The following is a 20,895-nucleotide window of genomic DNA, read 5'->3' as shown; positions in this document are numbered from 1 at the left end:
CTGTGCGTGGGGACCCCGCACACCCGCATCTTCTCCCCCGGGGCGAGGCTGCATCCCCTGCCCCGGGCCGCGCAGGCGGGAGGGCAGGAGATCGGAGCGGGCCGCCCGAGCCCAGCTTTCCGCTCCCAGCCCCTGTGCAATGGTTCCGAGGCTATTTTTAGCAAATTTCCCACAAGCCCGGCTTGGCGGAGGAGGAAGAAGAAGAAAGGAGGAGAAAGGAGGAGGAGAAGGCGGTGAGGGGAGGAAGAAGAAGAAGAAGCAGCGGCGGCGGCGGCGGCGACCGCAGGAGGAGAGGAGGATGGAGTAACGGGGCCCCATCTCCGCCGCAGCCCAAGCATGGCCCGCAGGGCTTGAGGGAGGCGCGTTCGAATTCGGCGGCGGCGAGAGGCGAGGCTCTCCCCCCGAGCGGGCTGCAGAGATGCTCCGGCGCTGAGTGAGGGGCGGCTGCAGCGAGGGGCATGGAGGACGACCTGGCTTCCGAGGAGGATACCCGTGAGTGGGGCGGAGAGGAGGGGAGGGGAGGCTGCTGTGGGGCAGGAAGGATGCTCAAGTGCTCCTGGCTGGCTGGCTGGCTGGCTGGGGGCCCCCGGGGATACAGAGGGGGCAGGGAAGGCAAGCCCACCCCCGGACACACACAAGCCGCGGGACCCCTGTGCCTCCTGGAGGGAAGTGCGCTCTTCGCATGCTCAGAGAGAGGCCTTTTCGGAACTGGAGGGCTGGGGGCCGTTTGGGGAGAGACAAACGCTCCTGGTTGCTGCTGGACCCCTGGGCCTTCTTCAAGGAAATGCACTTTTCACATGCGCAGGGGCCTTTTTGGAACTATAGTGCAGGGGGGGGGCGGTGTCCGTTTGAGATGCATGGGGAGGTGAGCGCTTCCTGTTGCTGGACCCCATGGCTGCTTGAAGGGGGATGCACTTTGTACATGCTCAGAGGGCTTCTTGTATTCTCGGTCTGTTTCAAGGGCAGCTCTCCATGGAGTGGAGTTGGGAGAAGGGTGTAGCTATAATGGAATGTGTGGGGAGGGGAGAAACGGCCTGGGCCCCCTGAGGGAGAAGGGGGTCACCAGCGCGTGACAGCTTGCTCTTTTCCCACCCCTCTGAAGACGAGGGCAAGGAGTAGGGGAGCAGGGGCCCACTCCCGGTTTAGGACTGCAGCCTTAGGCTGATTTGAAATTTAAAATCCAAGCGTGAATTTTGATTCCCCCCCACCCCCCAGCCCTGAACAACAGAAAGATTCTCCCACCCCCAATACCTTGAAAACGGCTTTTGCAACTCCATCGGTTGAATTTCTGCCTGTCCCGTAGTTGTTCAATACACCTGACCTGACCCTGTCAAGGAAGTAAAGGTGAAAAGTGCAGCTTGCTGCCATGTAAATCCACACTGTCCCTTTGCCCTACCCGTGTGGTTATTCTTAGGAAAGTGCAGTTTAAGTTTACACTACTCGCAGTTTACTCTCATATAAACAGTGATCACAGGCCACACCAAGAGATATGTAAATAACGTATCAGTCTTATCTTGCTGCTGGGCATTTCTTTTTCTGGCTGTTCATTGCTGGGTTAGATCTTCATGGCTTAATAAAGAGGAGCAGAAGACAGAAAGGTAGCCGGGTCTCTGCACTGAGTGATTTGAGACCTCTTCTGCAAAGGCCACAGAGATGTTGAAGAGCTGCAACTCCCAGCCACAGTTTATGGAGTTGTCATTCGGCTGTGTCCCAAGTGGGACTGTTAGCCAAACCTGGGTTTCAGCTGAGAAACCCTCATCCGGTGGGGTCCTGGGCAGGATCCAGACCTCCGACAGCTTAAAGGGAGAGCAAGAGTCAGGCAAGGGGGTCATCATGACCTTGGACAGCTCCGAGTAGGCGTGCATGAGCTGGATAGTCACACTAGAGAAATCTGTTGTTCCAACCAAGGCCTGAATTCAACTGCAGGCTTATAGAGGTTGCTGGCTAGTTAGGTTGGTCCCTGCTTGTCCCTGGAGAAGCTTCTGTGGCTTAAAGGGGCAGTGTGTAATTTCACAAGTACTGACTCCAACAGCTTGTGGGTAAGGTGTGTCTCCTCCGCCTCAGTTGTGAGGGATTTGAGTGACTCCTCCAAATTTGAAGGCGAGGGTAGAGCTGTGAGGAATGGGATTAGATGCTGCTGTGGGCACGAGCAGCATGACCTGACCTCCGAGGAGGCTGCCCAGTGCCCATGACGTCTCTGCCTGATGCACTGTTCTAGTGTGGCTTCTCCCAATCAGCCTCTGCTGGGGGAGAGGAACTCTGCATTCAGTCGCTCTTGGCAAAGACACCATTACCCACCCTCAGAGGATGAGTGAAGGCTTCAAACTGGCTGGTGGGACCATCTGTTCAGTAGGCACAGGCGAGCTCAGCCACAAGCACACAGATCCCTCTTGGAAATCATTTCTGTCTTTTATTTAACAACCCGCACTGCCAAATCATTAATGTGGCCTCTTCTCCTTTTCTTCCCCTTCCTCCCAGTGCTTCTTTCGGAGAAAGAGCTCCACGATGCGGCCAAACGGAACGACACAAGACGCATGGCCAAGCTGATCAAGAGAGGGGTGGACGTCCAAGCCAAGAATAATGTAGGTACTCATGAAGGGGGCCAGTTCATGCAGGGGGACTTGCATGCTCATTGTCTCCCAAATCTAAATTCATTCTCTCTGGAACATAGAGAATGGTGCAAATGAACAGACCTGGGAGACTGTCTGGCAGAAAGGACTGCTTCGTGCATCACATAAGGAACTCCCCAACACTAGATGCAGTGACGGCCACTGGCTTAGATGGCAAGGGGATTTGATAAATGCATGGAGGATAAATCTGGAGAGCTGGCCTTGTGGTAGCAAACATGAATTGTCCCCTTTGCTAAGCAGGGTCCACCCTGGTCATATATGAATGGGAGACTACATTCATGAGCACTGTAAGATATTCCCTTTAGGGGATAATGGGGCCGCTCTGGGAACATTTTTCTGATTGTGTGTTAGAGAAAAACAAGGCCAGAGGTGGAGAGCTCAATCGGATGTCAAGTCCCAGCTGGGTAGGACAAGCCCACCCTAGTACCCAGATTCCCTCCCCAGCTTTGAAACGTGGTAGGAGGAAATACCGTCCTACCCAGCTGGGGCTTGACAGATGATTTTGCTCCCCACCTCTGGCCTTGTTTTTATTTAACACGCGGTCACGAAACTGGGTGGGTCTCGCCTCCTATCCAGTTCATGGTCATGAACTGGATAGGAGGCTTAGGGGGTCCAAGAGCCAGTGTGGTGCTATGGTAAGAGTGTTGGACTAAGGCTGGGGAGAGCCGAGTTCCAATCCCCCCTTCAGCCATGAAACTCACCGGGTGAGTCTGGGCCAGCCCCTTCTCTCTCAGCCTAACCCACCTCGCAGGGTTGTTGTGAAGACAAACATAACCATGTACACCACTCTGGGTGCCTTTGGGAGAAGAGCGGGAGATGAACGTAAAATAAAATGAACTGCCCTAGTATAAAGGCCGCTTCTTACTTTCAGTGGCCACCTGGGCGGTAGTGGCAATCCACGTGCAACTGCTCTCCACGGTCCGCTGCCCCTGACTGTCCTCTCTGCCTAATCTCTTCCTTCCTTTCCAGCTAGACAGGACTGCCCTCCACTGGGCCGCGGGAGCCGGGCACGAACAGGCAGTGCGGCTCCTCCTGGACCACGATGCCTCGGTGAACGACGAAGACTGCGTAAGTCAAGGTGCAGCCCGTTCTTGCAGACCTGTGACCCATGGCCAGCTTTTTACATTCAATATTTGGCCATTTGGATTGAGCTGCCGAATGCCTTGGGACCCAGTTATTTCAGGAACCGCCTATTTGGGACCCAGAGGTCCCCGTTTACCGGGGAGAGGCCCTAACTTCTAGACGCTGTCCTTGGTAAATCACAGCTCCTGACTCTTGGGAGTGCCCCATTCAGGGTTTTTTTCATGGTTTTTTTTTCAACTAGAGGAGGAGTTGTTCAGGATTCAGTTCTCTCCCCACAGGAACAGAGGAAGCTGCTTTCTACAGAGTCAGACGCTTGGTCCATCTAGCTCAGTATTGCCGACACCAGTCCTGCTCAACTTAGCCCCCCACATCTGTTTTTGGACTACAGCTCCCATAATCCCCAGACACAGTGGCCAATAGCAAGGGATTATGGGAGTCGTAGGCCAACATCTGCAAGAGGGCCGAAGTTGAACAGCCCTGGTCTCCACTGACTGGCAGCTAGGTTGGAGGAGGGGGAAGTGATTGTGTGGAAGATGGATGCAGGCTCCTATGGCGTTTCCTCCTACTTTGGTAATATGCTGGCTAAACGTGCAGGGCAGGAGGATGCTAGGGGAACCCAGGCCCGCCTGCCACATGATTCCTTCTCCTTCCTCTCTAGCTTTTAATTCACACATGACCAAAACCCAGAAGTGAGCACAGCAACCAAAGCTGGACAACCCTAACCCAGTTAGCGGTAGTGAGAACATCCTTTTTAATTTATAGCTCAACGTGTGTCGCCATGATAGGGTTATCATCTGCCACTCTATTTAGAGACTGTTGTCTGCTTTTCTTGCGGCCACTGGTGTGTTTATAACATTGTGTGAGCTGCTTTGCGTGTTTTTACAGAAGAGCAGGATAGCAACCACACTGCCTTCCAGAATCATTGTTGCTATTAATTTGTTAAGCGCTTAAATGTACGTGAACATTGTTAGACCCAAAGCGTCCTCGCTGTTTTTGTTTTTGTTTTCTCCCCGAGAAAAAGGCCGCCCCCACCAGGACAGAAGGGAGCAACAGGCAGAGGTACTATTTGCTGTTCTGTTCCAGCATCAAGATGACCTGTCTTATGTCTTTCTCTGGCTACCCAGTTTGGGATGAACGCCCTCCTCTTGTCTGCTTGGTTCGGCCATCTCCGCATCCTCCAGATCCTAGTCAACGCCGGTGCTAAAGTCAGCTGTGTAAACAAGGTCCGTTGGCTTTCTCGGGCTTTCCAGAAGGCTTACCACCAAAGTTCTCTTGGCCTCTGTCTGCATCACAGCTCTTTCCTGGGCTGGTTTGAGACTCCTTGCAAGAGTCAAGTTCTCCAACTTTTTTCTTTAAATAATTAAATCAATCAATCTGGGTTGAAATCCATTCAATCCAGCCTGGCTTCTCTGCAAGAACTCTGGTGATGCTAATTGAGCGAGTCTGCTGAGAACGTTTGGCTAGAGACCAGTTGTCCTTCATCGGAATACAGCTCCCAGAGTCCCTTGGTTGGCAGCCAGTTAAGCAGGTTTATAACTGGTTTCCATTTGGGAGGAAGGTGGGGCCGAGGAAAGGACTCTTTCACCACCTTCTCTCCCACTCCGTCTGTCCCTCCTGCTGTGAGTCAGTGGCGGTGAGTGCTTGAGTGCTTTTAGTTCAGCTACAGTGTGCCTCTCTCCAGAGCAGCTACGGCCCATTCCCAGTTTGGGAGGTGGGAGAACTCTCGCTGCCGTCCCGCTCCCCCGCCTCTCCGCAGCGGCTTTAAAAGGTTTTTTTTTAAAAGAAAAATAATAATGTCAAAAAGCTGGAGAAATTGTGTCCCGAACGGGATGAGCATTTTCCCCACAGGAAGTAGGGACATCCCGCACAGTGAGGGACAGTAGGCAACCCTACTGCTGCCACACACTTTTAAACTGCTTCCAGGCAGCCAGCGGCCATGTTTACCATAGAGTCCTTTGGCTTGCAGGGCCAGCAGGAGGAGAGCTGCTGCAGTATTAAGGGCCGCCTCTCTGCTGCTCCCACAATGTATTGTGGAATATGCGGAAGCCCAATAACATCTGGGGACCCAACATTGAGAATCCCTGTTCTAAATAATAACAATGCTGGCATTATTCAATAGCATATAATTCAATTACGTATAGGTCAGTGATACTCAGGCTCTTGATTACCACAGCATACACCTCCCGGCCCGGCCCCAGCCAGGCCTCCCCCAGCTCCCACAAACTTGCGTCCCTCATTCTGGCAATGAAATGTTGGCAACCCTAGTGGAATCTTCGATGCAGGAACTGCACCCGCTGGGTGAGCTGGTGGTGTTTGCTGATATGGTGAGCCTGCAAACATCTGCCCAAAGTTTACACAGCTACGAATACAGTTCTATCTTAAGTTTTACTCAGAAAGGACAGTTAATGGTGGCTGTAAAAGATAAGCTTGGAGGGAAGGGACTTCCTTCATAAGGGATTTTCTGCACTTAAAAATTGGCTCCGATAGCTAAGCATGGCAGGGAAGCATTCACATAATTTGCAGGCAGAGACGTAACTCAATTCACTGTGCTGTGAGGCATGTTTTATTATATGTTGTACTTATATCTTGCATTTCTTGATTATTTTTCCTCTGTTTCCTCTTCTTTTTTTAAAATGCCTTAACTTTCTGCCAACTCATTTTTTGGGGCTTCATTTTTAAGTTTGATCATTATCCGACCTTTAATATTTATGTATGTATTTACAAGACAATAAAAAACAACCAATAAAAAGATTAACACATTTCAACAAGTAAAATTTAAAATGTTAAAAAACTGTTAGAAAACTGTTAAAACGCAATTAAAACACAATTAAAACAATGTCTAATTTAGAAGATATATTTTAAACATGTAAAATATATTTGCATTTACTATGATGCCTTTTTGAAAATTTTGAAAGAAGGGCCTCCTTGCAAGTGAAGTGGCCTATGACTTGCTTTGACAAATTGTATTGATTTTAAAAGAACTGCCCTGGCCACCCGAATATTTCCCAGGAAAATACTAAGTGCTGGTTATTACCTGTAAAACAGTTAACGGCTTGAGTCCAGGGTGCTTAAGAGAAGACGTCCTCTGTCATGGACCCTCCCACCAGTTAAGATCATCTGGGAAGGTCCAGTTACAGTTTCCACCAGCTCAGGATGGGGGGGGGGGGCGTCTGTGGCTGCCAGGGGCCCAGTGGTGGATTTAGGGAGAAGCATAGGCACTTGCCTACGGCAGCAAGGTTTGAGGTATAGAAAATTTTGCCTCTCCTGAGATTTTGCCACCCATCTCTGGGGGTGGCTGCAGCAAGGAGGACGAAGGGAAAGTCTTTTTCTTCTTTTTTTCTTCTAAAAACCGCCACTGCTCCTTCCAGCGCCCCTCCTCTGCTCCCTCCCAAATGACTGCACGCCCCACCACCACCACAGCCCATTTTGGAAAGGCCCACCCCTGCATGGCGCTCCGGAGAACAGGCTCCCTGTCAAAATAAAAGCTTCCCCATCTCTGGCTGCTTTTTAAAAGACCCTCAAGACACACCTGTTTTCTCAGGCTCTCTGTTCAAATTAATTTTTTAAACTGTTGAATTGCTTATATTCTGTAAAATTGTTTTAATTGGTTTTTTAATTCTGTTCTTCCATTTGTGGTATTGTAAATGGTGCCTAGGGATACACATATCAGGCAGTATAGAAGCATAATGAATAAAGGAATAAACAAACATGCAGCTTAAAACAGATAAAAAATATCCGTCGGGATTGCCTACACTCACAGTCCTCCCGTGAAAAGTGATTTTACTTTGTGCTGCAAAAGCAAACAGTCTAGCAGATTAAACAGATGCACAAAGCCAGCTTCTTTGGCTCAGGAGAACCTGAATCCCATTCCTGATTTCCTCCTCCAGCATGGCCGCAATTTGCTGCATTGTGCTGCCCAGAGAGGCCATATCAAGGTGATTGAGTACATCATGGAAGATCTCGAGGAGGTGTGGCTGAATAAGAAGGACAAGGTGGGTCACGCTGTGGACCAGACTAAGACAGTGGTTTTCAAGCCATTGACTAGGATGCTGGTCCATGGATGTCTTGGCTGCAGGTGGAAAGGTCAGAGGCTGGCAGCATGGCCCGAGACAAGCATGGGTCAGTTTCCGGAGGGAGGTGGCATATGCCCAGACCTCTGGCAAAAGAACACTGAAATCCAACCCAGTAAATGGAGCTTCAGGTGGAGCAGAGGCAGGTATGTGGGTGAGGCAGGTGCTCAAAATTCCAAGGCAGGGCACTCAGGCAGAGGGACCATGCCTGAAGCAACAGTTATATAGGGCCAGCCAGGCCTTTCTTGGTTCCCCAGATCACCTGGTCCATCTGGGCTGATGAGCCGCAGTACCTTCTCTGGCCATCATCTGGGTGGCGCTGTGGTGCAGCAAAAACTAGGCCAATGGCTCCCTCTGCCCGAGAGCTGTCCTGATGGTGCAGAGACTAAGACATGTGGGCCTGGCTACTAGAGCTACTGACCTGAGACCTGCTCCCCAACTCTGGTGCCTCACAGTGATATATTCCAATAAATGGGGAAGCTGTCAGCTTCCGGAAGGCAGCAGTCCAAGGGGAGACCTGGGAATCTGTCGGGCAGTGACTCTGTCTGAGAGGTTATTCAGACAGGGGGACCTACCCTGAGGCAGTGACCATGGGAAGGCATCTGGGCCCCTATTAACTCCCCACATTTGGATTGTTTCTCTCCTTAAAGGTGGACAGAACTGCTTTCCATCTGGCCGCAGAGAATGGGCAGCTGGAAGTGGTGAAGTTCCTGCTTGCCTTAGGTTGTGCTCACAGCCTCAAAGACAAGGTATGGAAGGGAATGGGCGGAGGCTGGGGGCAGGGGCCCTCCCATCCAGTGGCTTTCTGCTGCTTTTGCACTGTTCAGCTGGTCCTCCATCTTTGGGTCACTGGCTGCCCTACCCGCAGGGCCCCCTCTGGGTCCTCTCCCTTCCTTTCATGGGTGCCATATTGATTGGCAGGAAAAAAACACTGCCCTCCACTTAGCTGCCAAGAACGGTCGCACGGAGGTGCTGCAGAAGCTTGTTGAAGTTGGAATGGACCTTGACGAGAAGAACACAGTGAGTTCCTTTTCCTCTTCCTCCTCCTCCTCCTCCTCCTCTTCCTCCTTTTTCTTCTTCTTTCCCTTTCTCTCTTCTTTCCTTGGATAAATATAAGAATGGGGGTAGATAAGAGGGTGGGATACAGTGATAATGGGGAATCGAATATGTTGTCAATGAGAAGAATGCTCAATTTTTAAAAAGAAGAATGCATTGAGTAACGATAGACCAAGAAATGGGTTTCTCTTTGGGGAACACTGACTTCTTTCTTCATTCGGCGTGAACCTGGCCTTTGCTCCTTCAGACAGAACTTAAACCACAAGGGCTCTTTTCCCTCCTCTGCCTTCCCAGGAAGGGTTGACCGCCCTGCACTTGGCTGCTGAAGGAGGACATCAGGACTGTGTGAAGCTGCTCCTGGAAGCCGGCGGTGATGTGAATGTCCAAACTCAGGTAAGAGAGCCCCGTTGCCTCTCCATCTCAGTTCCCAGTTAGGAAGCGTGCTGGGAAATATTTAGGGCAGCTAATAAGAAGTGAAAGGAGTCGGAGCTACTTGGAGCCATTGCTCAGTGGAAGAGCATCTGCTTTGCATGCGGAAGGACCCAGGTTCAGATCCCTGGCAGCATCTCCAGACAGGGCTGGGAAAGACTCCTGGGAGAGCTGCTGCCAGTCTGTGTAGACAGCGCTGAGCTAGATGGACCAAAGATCTGACTCAGTAAAAGGCAGCTTCCTGTGTTTGGGATTTCATAGCTCAGTTGTAGAGCATCTACTTGCATGCAAAAGGTCCCAGGTTCAATCCCTGGCAGCATCTCCAGGTAGGGCTGGGAGAGCCTCCTGCCTGAAACTTTGGAAAGCCTCTGCCTTGTGTAGACAGACAATACTGAGCTAGATGGACCGCCTTGGCAGAAGTAAACTTGATGGGATGACAAAGATTTGTGATTGAAACTAGCAATGTCTTTTTCTTTCTCAGAAAATCTGTTGCAGGGTGGGATCCAATTTGGTGGGCTAAACTGGACCTCAGCTGTGGTGTTGGAAGAAAGATTTAAAATGCTATTTTTAAAAAGAAGGAAATCAGAAGTTCTCCTCACAGAGTTGCCCCCTCCATGCCTCTTGTCCAGGCACTCTGGGCTTGCTTCTCTCGCCTGTTTTGCTGTTAGTGCCTGAACGTTCCTCCTTTGCAGAAAAAGATGACCTGCCTTCATTATGCTGCACTGAATGGCTATGAAGACATGGCCAGAGTCCTCCTCGATGCAGGGATCCAGACAGATGCACTGAATTACGTAAGTGGCTCGTCCTGTTGGGTCACATCTGGAATGCCTTTGTGTCTCTGCATAGAGAGGAAGAAGAAGGGAGAACTCCTCTGTCGGGTCTCACTGAGAAGTTATAACTTAAGAAGCCAGGAAGTTTTTCACACCCAGCTTTTAGTTCGCACCTCTTCCAGAATGGAGGGTGCGCATTCACATGTTGGACAAATGTACCCCGAAATCCCTGCAAACTCCAGGCTTTCCCCGCTTCTGTTCTAAACACGAGCACTGATGTTGCTTCTTTCCCCAGCAAAACGCATCAGCTATGCACGTCGCGGTGCTGCAGAACCACCCAGCCATCGTGAAGCTCCTCATTGATGCCGAATGTGACTTGGATATCCCTGATCAGGTAAGAATTGTCACTTTGGCTGCAAACTAATGGAAGAGCTCCCAGATCTCAGCTCTGACCCTTACAGGGTGTTTCCCTGTCGTGAGATTCCAGAGCACTGGAAAGAAGTCCTTGAGAGTGAGCCTGCCAGGAGAACTCAGCTCACAGTTTGCTTGCTGGAGGAAATGACTGAAGATCTTATGCAGAAAGGAAATGGAGTTCTAGTGAGAAACCACTTAGGAGAAGCAAAAAACAAAAAGGCGAGCTATCAGGGCAATCGTGGGGGTGGTAGCACTCTCCTTAGATGAATGGATTAAGACAGCCTGGCACATCATGATAATTATATGTAAATTAGCAGCCGTGGCTAAATTGCTCAGAGGACATGATTAAGATTTAATTTGTTTTATTAGAACCAGGAGAAAGTTTATTTTATATTGGGACAGAGACATGAAAACACGCACTCGCGAATGTTGTGGCTACAAAAGCGGAATTGTCAATGTCAATCATGTTTGTACACACAGACTGTGGTAAAGCCTGGAGTTGTCCTCTCCAGATTACAGGTGGCAGGGCCAAAGATGAGAGAGAATGGAACATAGGAAGCTGCCATATACTGAGTCAGACCATTGGTCTATCTAGCTCAGTATTGTCTTCACAGACTGGCAGCGGCTTCTCCAAGGTTGCAGGCAGGAGTCTCTCTCAGCCCTATCTTGGAGATGTTGCCAGGGAGGGAACTTGGAACCTTCTGCTCTTCCCAGAGCGGCTCCATCCCCTGAGGGGAATCTCTTCCAGTGCTCACACATCGTCTCCCATTCATATGCAACCAGGGCATACCCTGCTTAGCTAAGGGGACAAGTCATGCTTGCTGCCACAAGACCAGCTCTCCTCTCCTGATGGCTGACCTAAAGCCACCTACTGAGTTGGTGGTGGGCCATCTCACCATATTGGGGCAAAAAAAAGGTGGGGGACCTACCCCAACTTCACTTGTACACTGATGGGATCTGAGCTGTCAGTGACTGACCAGGAGAGAGATCTGGGGGTCATGGTAGCTAGCTCATTGAAAGTGTCGACTCAGTACACAGCAGCTGTGAAAAAGGTCATTCCCATGCTAGGGATCATTAGGAAGGGGATTGAAAGTAAAAGTGCTAATATTATATTGCCCTTATATAAATCTATGGTGCAGCCACATTTGGAGTACTATGTTCTGTTCTGCTCACTATATCTTAAGAAGACATTGTAGAACTAGAAAAGATGCAGAACTGGGCAAACAAGGTGATCAGGGGCCTGGAGCACCTTCCTTATGAAGCAAGGCTACAGTATTGGGGGTGTTTTAGTTTGGAAAAGAGGCAACTATGGGGAGACATGATAGAGGTGTATAAAATTATGCATGGAGTAGAGAGTGGTCAGAGAGAAATGTTTCTCCCTCTCTCACAACACTAGAACCAGGGGTCACCCCATGAAAATGAAGGCCAGGAAATTTAGGATCGACACAAGGAAGTACTTTCCCACACAACCCATAATTCATCTATGGAATTTTCTGCCACAGGATGTGGTGATGGCCACTAGCTTGGATGGCTTTAAAAGGGGCTTAGACAAAGTCATGGAGGACAGGTCTACCAATGGCTACTAGCCCTGATGGCTATAGGCCACCTCCAGGCTCAGAGGCAGGATGCCTCTGAATCCCAGTTGTAGGGGAGCAACAGCAGGAGAGAGGGCATGCCCTCACCTCTTCTCTGTGGGCTTCTGGAGGCATCTGGTGGGCTACTTATTTATATTTTATTTTATTTTATTTTATTTTATTTTATTATATATTATGTTTTATCCAGACATCAAGTCCTTCCCAGTGACCTGGGATGGCTGAATTTTATTATCAATATTGTTATTATTATAGATATCGTCGCAAAATATAGGCTGTTCCCAGTAAAGTTGCTTTTTGTAATTGACTGATGGTGATTTCTGTGTTGTTGTTGTTGTTGTTGTTGTTACAATAATAAATATTTATACCCTGCCCCTCCAGTACGCTACTGCTCGGGGCGGTTCACAACATTTATAACAAAGTTACCATGTAAAACCAGACTAATAAAATTAACCAAATTTAGCTAAACCACTTACAAATCCAAGCTGAAACCACCATCAGAACTACAGATTTTCAAATTTTTGAATTAAAAGTTCTTTTAAAAAACTAAGAATTGCAAAAAGTAAATAACCTACCAGATATAAGGCTACTGTGGGAAACAGGATGCTGGACTAGATAGGCCTTAGGCCTGATCCAGCAGGGCTGTTCTTGTATTCTTATGACCCGAAGTTTGAACTGGGGAGCTGCATGCAAAGGATGTAACCTGCCACTGGACGATGGCCCCTTCCCTCATACCACACTGGCTTGCTAATACTGGCTTCCTTTTTACCCAGAGGCAGCAAAGCCCTCTCCACATTGCAGCAGAGCATGGGTGGCAGGACATTGCCGAGATGATCCTGATTGCCGGGGTGAACCTGAAACTAACTGACAAGGTAGAGCATCCATCCTGTTGCAGAAATCCCCTCTGTGTGTGGACTTTATGCTGTGTGTGGCCTTTGCGTAGGGGAGGTTTACAAGAAGAGCTTTTCTCAGAACATGCTGCTTGCATACAGATTGTTTAAGGGAAAGCTGCTAAATAGAAAATCCAGCAAGGCCACTGAAGACAAACTTGCCTCCACCAAGGTCTGTGTGGCCCGCCCCACTCCCTTGCTTCACTAGGAGCTTCCTTTCAGCCGTTGCCAGCTTCTCGAAGCCTAATTATGACCATGTGGCCTGCATTATTGCCAACACACCTATAGTTATTTGCAGTCTACGTTCAATGCACATCCAGACACTTGATCTGCATGCTACATTCGGCCAATCTGAAGCCCGCCAGCTGTTGGACTACAACTCCCATCACCTCCTGCCACCACTTTGCGATGCAGCACTAAGTGAAAATATGTTTTGGTTGTAATGAGTTCATAAAATCAAAGTTGCGGTGGGCCAGGAAACGGATCTCCTGAACCCCATGTCCAAAAATTGGGACAGAAATACCAGCTAATATTCCTCCTTGAAGGAATTCCTTGCAGTCTCATTCCTTCAAACTACTCTTCCATTATGTCTGTTAAAAAATTATGATGCTGTTTTAAATGGCTAGACAAGATTACAAAGCTGATGAGGCATTTTATGCATCTACCGTCAGCGGCAAATAGGGCATGCACACTCCAGATAGGGCAGAAGACAAATAATTACGGTACACTAACTTAAGAAAGTGATAAATGCATTTTGTGTGGTTTTGTGCAGGCAATAACTGTATTTCTTTCTTGTCTCCCACTCATGGCAGAAGTCTATTATGATTGCAGATTGGCTTAAGGAAGTGATAAATGCCTTTTCTTCTTCTTTTAATTTGCTTGGGTGATCATTGTGTTTGTTTCCTTGTCTCATCTTCCCCTCTGATTGCAGCAAGGAAAAACATCGGTGGACGTTGCTGCCCGCAGCAACCACATCAACTTGACAGATATGATCATCAAAGCTGATAGATTTTACAAATGGGAAAAAGTAAGTGGGAATCTTATCTTGCATTCGGAATCTTTAAAGACATTTCTTAGCACAGCGGTTCTCAATCTTGGGTCCCCAGGTGTTGTCGGACTACAACTCCCATCATCCCCAGCTGGGTGGTCTTGAGAACAAGCCTAGAGAGTAAAAGGCTTCCTTAACAAAAACGGTTCTCTCGTTAGAAGTGAAGCCGATCTTGACATTTTTTGCAGGATACCCTAAACAGCGATTCCGATTCCTGGGTCACCAAGCATTTAACGTTCAAGCAAGACCATCGGCTGGAGACGCAGCACATCCGCTCCGTCATGTGGAGGCTCGCTACCAAATACCTCAAACCCAACGAGTGGAAGAAGCTGGCACACTACTGGAAATTTACGGAGGCACATATCCGAGCCATTGAGCACCAGTGGGCAGGTAGGTTGCTCTGGTGAAGCATCCTCTCACTAGCCTATTCTTGCCAGGAGGTCCTTCTGTGGCCCTGGCTTGCGTCCATTCAGTGAGCAAGAGAGTTGGCTCGGCCTTCGTCAATCCTTTATCGTCTGAAGGGTTCAAGACATAAGGGAAGAGCAGAATCTATGCCTGTTCTGACATGCCCTTTGGGGTCTGCTGTTTATCCTACAGCACGTATTCCCATCCTTGGTTCCCCAGATGCTGTTGGACTACAACTCCCATCATCGCTGGCTGTTGTGCCTGGGGGTGATGGGATTTGTAGTCCAACAATATCTGGGGAACCCTGGATCGGGGTACATTACAGCAGTAATTCCCAGAATGAAATGCTTCCCAGAAACATCTGGTTGGCCGCTGTGGATGCAGGACTAGATAGACCTTTGGTCTCCTGGAATCACAGGATGTTGGAAAGGACCTTGGAAGTCTTGGGAGGAGAGCTGGTTTTGTGGTGACAAGCATGACTCTGCTAAGCAGAGCCCACCCTGGCTGCATATGAATGGGAGACTACATGTATGAGCACTGCAAGATACTCCCCTAAGGGGATGGAGCCGCTCTGGGAAGAGCAACTACATGCTTACATGGAGAAGGTTCCAAGTTCCCTCCCTGGCATCTCCAGATAGGGCTCGTGCCTGAAACCTTGGAGAAGCTGCTGCTAGTCTGTGTAGGCGATATTGAACTAGATGGACCAATGGTCTGACTCAGCAGACGGCAGCCTCCTATGTCCCTATGTCTTCTAGCCCAGCCCCCAGCTCAGGACAGAAAACTGCTAGAGCAGTTCTAATCCTACAGGTCTTTCCTGACATTCTTTTCTTAATGGGTATTTGTAACCTTTTCCTGGCCATCTCTCTACATCTGTTTATTTACTTACATTTATATCCCGCTCTTCCTCCAAGGAGCCCAGTGTGGAGTGTGTGGCTATCTTTACCCTCACAACAACCCTGTGAGGTAGGTTAAGTCGAGAGAGAAGCGACTGGCCCAGAGTCACCTAGTGAGTTTCATGGCTGAAAGGAGATTTGAACTCGGGTCTCTTCAGTCCTAGTCCAGCACTCCAACCACCGCACCACGCTGGCCGTCCCTGTCAAATGTTCTCCAGGATCATGTGGTAGATAGTCTCACAGGATGGTGAGGCATTTCTAAATTATAGGGGCCCCCCCCACAAAAAAACAAAATCACCTGGTGGTGACTTCACCCACGAAGTCCACAACTAATTGCTCCAAGCTCCCATTCTGAGCACAAAGCAAAACAAACCATTCAGCTTTGTCCATTTCCTATTTCCAGGCACAAAAAGCTACCGGGAACACGGCCATAGGATGCTGCTTATTTGGCTCCATGGCGTCGTCATGGCAGGGGACAACCCCATCAAAGGACTGTACGAAGGCCTAGTAGGCATTGGCAGGAGAGATTTAGCAGGTAAAGGGCCTTCTTCACCATCTATTTTCCTTTCGATCAAACGGGTTGAGCCCACATCCAGGTTGAGCCCACATCCAGCCCACATCCACCGATATCGGTTTCATTTTCTCTTACAGTATTGAGCGAAAGTAAGTTAGTCACATTGACGTTCGTCCCGTTACCATTCTCCATGCTCCAGTCATGTCAAGGTTGGCTTATTGTACACAAGGCTGCTGTTGAAGACCCTCAGAAATTTGGATTTCTTCAATCCCTTTTTAAAGCCGTCTAAATTTGTGTCCTTAACCACATCTGGCGGCAACAAATTCTATAACTTCATTCTGCATTGGGTGGAAAAAGATGTACTGGAGGAGAGCTGGCGTTGTGGTAGCAAGCATGAATTGGCCCCTTTGCTAAGCAGGGTCTGCCCTGGTTTGCATTTGAAAGGGAGACTACATGCTTGCACTGCAAGGTATTCCCCTCAGGGGATGGGGCCGCTCTGGGAAGAGCACCTGCATGTTTGCATGCAGAAGGTTCCAAGCTCCCTCCCTGGCAGCATCTCCAAATAGGGCTGAGAGAGACTCCTGACTGCAACCTTGGAGAAGCCGCTGCCAGGCTGTGAAGACAATACTGAGCTAGATAGACTCTGTATCTCCTGTTAATCCATTCCACGAGATGATGCTAGACCTATTTACATGTTATGTTCAACACTCATATGAGTGTACGGTGTACACAGGTTATAGACCTGTACACAAGCACATTCATTCACGTTATGCTGAATGCAGGTAGAGAGGTACACTCCCCGTCTGTATCATGCATTTGAAGGGCCTGGGTCCAGGCTCACTTTTAAATGAACACAGGTACAGTCATTCACACAAACACATATTACAGTATATAGACATATCTACACTTGTACAACATAATGTCTTATTGGGGCTCCTAAATTCTAGTGTTATGAGGGAGAAACGCTTCTTTCATTCCCCTTTGCCTTCACCCTGATTTTATAAACTCCTATTGTGTTCCCCATTTCGATTCGTCACCTTTTCTCCAGACTGAAACCCCCAGATATACTCTTTTCTCATAAGGAAAATGCTCCAGCCCCCTGATCACATTACCCTCTTCCACACATTTTCTGACTCTACAATATGCCTTTTGAGATGAGGCATCCAGACCTGCGCACAATATTCCAGATGTAGCCAACCTAATCTGTTGGGATACTGGCAGTTTTATTCCCAGTCCCTGTTTGAACCGTGTGTGTGTGTGTGTGTGTTGCTGTTTTAAGGATCAAGATTTTTTGTTTTCAAAAAGTTTGTCTCACAAGCCTAGCATAACAGGGTGGTTACCAAGAAACCCAAAGGGCAAACCACCTGTACATTTTTATCTTTAAAACAGAAAGCATCAGGAAACAAGCAAACACAGACGCTACTTCTCCTAGGAGGTGTACCACGATGTGATACCTGGAAGGGCACAGCAAAGCCCCTTCAGAGGGTCTCGTTCCAGGAGCTGCATCTAGGGAACTGAGATACTTTGAACAATTGGCCAAAAGGGGTCCATAACCTCTCTCTAAGGGCTTCTTGCCATAACAAATGGCAACATCTTCCACTCTAGTTCAGGTAAATGCAAGATATCCATCAGCTGTTCCTAGTCACAGAAATGCATTCTTACCACAAAAGGGATGCTTGATTTATTATTTCCTCAAACATGGAATCTGGAACGGGAGATATATATCCAACTTGCCAACTTAGTCTGAGATGAAGGCTGCAAGCTTATGCTTATGCACAAATGGAACTTACTTTTGAGTAATATGGAGCAGACGGTAAAGGCGGATTTCAACCATCTTCTTTAAAATGAGAAAATCTCACTGTGATGTATGGAAGCTCTGGATTCCTGTCTGGGTACCTGTTCTTCTAAAATGCACTTCCACTGTCATAGCACAAATACAACCGCAGGAAAGGTTGGACGGACCTTTCCTAGAAGGAGTTCCAGGACTGCATCTTATGTTTTGCCATGCAAGGGTGTATTTTAAGAGGGTTTTTTAAAAAAACAAAAAAACCTGTGTAAACACCAAGAGCTCCAATCAGGTTCCAGCCATCCCTGTTTATTTCCACAGTGTAACTTGTTTACATCACATGACTATAGGTCTAACTTTTAACTTTTCTTTTAATTGAAGAACTGTACAAAGATGCATTCTCCATCCAGCCCATTGCAGAATGCCTTGTTCACCTTTTTTTTTTAAAAAAAACCCATGACCTGTGCCACAAATCCAGCCTAAGTTAAACATTGTGTATAGGGTTACCTTTGAAGACTCACTGGAAACTCAAGATTTCCAGCTAAGCTACTAACTGGGACCAGTTAACAGGGATGTCTCTTGTTGGTGCTGAATCTGCTCCACTGACTTCTAGTCCACTTTTTTTTTTTTTAAGCACAATTCAAACTGCTGGTGCTTACTCTAAAGGTTCTACACAGCTTAGAGGCCAGGTATCTAGAAGATCACCCCCTCCCATACAAACCTGCCCCTATAACTATGGTCATCTTTTGAAGGCCTTCTGGGTGAGTGGGTGGGTGTGCGTCGTCCTCATGTGGCTACTCTGGTGTCTCTTTGACATGAGGCCAAGACCTTTTATTTTCATCCACCTTCCATCTAAACCAACTCTTACATGCTTAATCCCCGATGGAAAGGGTTTCATGCTAGCTTTGTTTTACTGCTGCTTTCGTGCTTGTGTTTCTTCTGTATTACAAACCACACAATCCATGTGTGTGTCTTATAAACCACCCTGGGAAACCAAGCAGCAGGGTGTGAATCTATCCAATAACTTTTCAAGCGCTATGGGAGTGGCAGAGGCAATTGCACGCTTTCCCCACTAAAAACGCTGGACTTAGTGATGCGCGTGGGTTTGATCCTGCCGTGTATTTTTAACTGTCCTGCAGAGCTCCCCTTTACCGAGATGTTATGTGAACTACAGAAATGACACAGCCGGTAACATCAGTCCCGGATGCTATTCTCAGGGTCACTTTGTATGCTAAAAGCGGAGAGCAGTTCCCCCATCACCACAGCATCTTGCCTACAACTCTTGAACTTTGTCTATCAAAACCAACAGTAAAGCCTGCAGAGACACATCCGGCAGGCAGGTTCTCACAAGTGTGAATTGGGTAGGACAAGCCCTCCTATCCAAGTCCAGGAGCTGTACCTGCTCCCGATTTGTGATCTGTGTGCTCACAGAAAGCAAGATAGGAGGCGGGGAAAATGGTCATCTGCAAGGCTCGTGCTCACTCCTACCTAGAAGCCACACTCAGCTATTTGTGGTATATGACAAAGACAACAAATATTTATACGCCACTTTCCAACAGCTTCCCAAAGCAGTTTACATAGAAATAAAGGAAGTAAATAAATTAAATGGCTCCCTGTCCACAAAGGGCTCACAATCTAAGAGAGAAACACTAGACACCAGCAACAGCCACTGGAGGGATGCTGTGCTGGGGACGGATAGGGCCAGTTGCTCTCCCTCTGATCAATAAGAAGCATCACCACTAAAATGGTGCCTCTTTACTCAGTAAAGCACGGCTTTAATGAGGCAGAAGGAGAAGCCCTGTTACCCAGCAGGAGCATCAAAGACAATCACTTTCCATCTCCTACCTTGCTTTTTACAAGCACACTGTCACAGATCAGCACACACAGCTCTCAAACTTGAGCAGGACACTTGCCCTACTCCCAAACTTGAGTATGATATTTGTGGTAGGAGAGCTGGTCTTGTGGTAGCAAGCATGACTTGTCCCCCTAGGTAAGCAGGGTCCACCCTGGTTGCATCTGAATGGGAGACTAGAAGTGTGAGCACTGTAAGATATTCCTCTCAGGAGGTGGAGCCGCTCTGGGAAGAGCAGAAGGTCCCAAGTTCCCTCCCTGGCAGCATCTCCAAGATCGGGCAGAGAAAGACTCCTGCCTGCAACCTTGGAGGAGCCACTGCCAGTCTGTGAAGATAATACTGAGCTAGATGGACCAATGGTCTGACTCAGTATATGACAGCTTCCTATGTTCCTATCCTATGTTCCCTACTGAATTAACACTTATGAGAACCAGCCCATTGTGTAGCATTCAGACACAAGAACACCCTTCCAATGGTGAAAGGATGAGTCAACAGTGACTTTTCCATAACACGCAAAGCCTCTCTCATATCAGCTCGGAACATGCAAGAGAATAAAGATGTCGGGTTAACAACAGGAGGCTACACCGCTGGCAATCCAGTTTGGAAATGCCATGGTTGGAAATGCCATGTTTCTGGAGGAGCAGCCGACCAAGCTCCTTTGAAGACTGAGTGGGGGGAAGAACTTGATTGAAAATGGCATACCAAGTTAAAGGGGAAACCAGCCGTCTTACAACTAAACCAATACTTTTCTAATTTGTGCTGTGGTCCTCTTATTTTATACACCTTAGCTATGCACCTGGAGATAGGTTGGCCATGAAGCCTCTCCTCTTTAGCATAAAGATACCTAAAAGTTCATTCAAGAAGCGATCGTCCACTTTAGATATTTATTAAGCTGATGCTTTACAGACTGGCAATCTTGACCTCAAGGCTAGCATGTGGGTTCCAGTCTAGTTAAGAGTGATAGGGCAAGCACCTGTTTATATCTGACAAAGTCCACTTTTCTTAAAACTTGTCATTGTTTTGTATTTTTTAAAATCAGTGTTAACGAGCGTAAAATGTTTTCCAATAAACTAATTTTTCCCTTGAGCAGTGTGCGTGCGCAATCTCTCTCCTTTTTCATTAAGCCAAGGTTGCCTAATCCTGCCTTAGATTATCATGAACAAGCTGCACTGCATATGCTCCCCACCGCCACAGAATGAGAGGTTAGAAGATCAAAAGCTTCAAGTCCAATTTTTGAATATTCTGCAGTTGCCTGTAACATTCAAACTTGGAAAACTGGTATAGCCCAAGCGTAGTTAAGTAAACCAGGATATGAAACCAGAGTCTGAGATTGGTTTGAGCTAACCACCGCCGGAAGTAATGGAAATTGTAGTTTATTCCAAGTGGGAGATTCCAATCTCCTGGCCTCACAAAGGAAAAGAGCAGCACACAAACGCAGGACACACACTACAAGCCACTCATTA

General features: G+C 48.1%; 1 protein-coding gene across 5 annotated transcripts; it reads left to right on the top strand.

Moving 5' to 3' along the window:
• ANKDD1A (ankyrin repeat and death domain containing 1A) lies at positions 1-20,518 on the top strand. Of its 5 annotated transcripts, none has more exons than XM_053271997.1 (15): positions 1-492; positions 2,479-2,582; positions 3,600-3,698; positions 4,838-4,936; positions 7,601-7,705; positions 8,434-8,532; positions 8,705-8,803; positions 9,134-9,232; positions 9,961-10,059; positions 10,334-10,432; positions 12,818-12,916; positions 13,866-13,961; positions 14,171-14,372; positions 15,684-15,815; positions 17,184-20,518. In XM_053271997.1, exons 1-15 carry the CDS (start codon positions 459-461, stop codon positions 17,243-17,245), a joined length of 1,527 nt encoding a protein of 508 aa, XP_053127972.1. In that variant the 5' UTR covers positions 1-458; the 3' UTR covers positions 17,246-20,518. The 5 variants fall into 5 exon arrangements, with proteins under 5 accessions (XP_053127972.1, XP_053127973.1, XP_053127975.1 ...); XM_053272000.1 differs by having other exon boundaries at positions 457-492; positions 3,604-3,698; XM_053272001.1 differs by having other exon boundaries at positions 457-492; positions 3,604-3,708.
• The last annotated feature ends 377 nt before the right edge of the window (positions 20,519-20,895 follow it).

This window comes from Hemicordylus capensis, chromosome 10 (genome assembly GCF_027244095.1).
Source record: "Hemicordylus capensis ecotype Gifberg chromosome 10, rHemCap1.1.pri, whole genome shotgun sequence".
In the NCBI taxonomy this organism is placed as follows: Eukaryota; Metazoa; Chordata; class Lepidosauria; order Squamata; family Cordylidae; genus Hemicordylus; species Hemicordylus capensis.
This window is presented reverse-complemented; position numbering and strand designations above follow the sequence as displayed.

What these genes read in the sequence shown, in the direction of transcription:
- ANKDD1A (XM_053271997.1), top strand. Translation starts at nt 459, where the DNA reads ATGGAGGACGACCTGGCTTCCGAGGAGGATACCC. An exon ending in GGCTTCCGAGGAGGATACCC is followed by an intron (nt 493 to 2,478) that starts GTGAGTGGGGCG and finishes CCTTCCTCCCAG; the next exon opens with TGCTTCTTTCGGAGAAAGAG. An exon ending in AAGTCAGCTGTGTAAACAAG is followed by an intron (nt 4,937 to 7,600) that starts GTCCGTTGGCTT and finishes TTCCTCCTCCAG; the next exon opens with CATGGCCGCAATTTGCTGCA.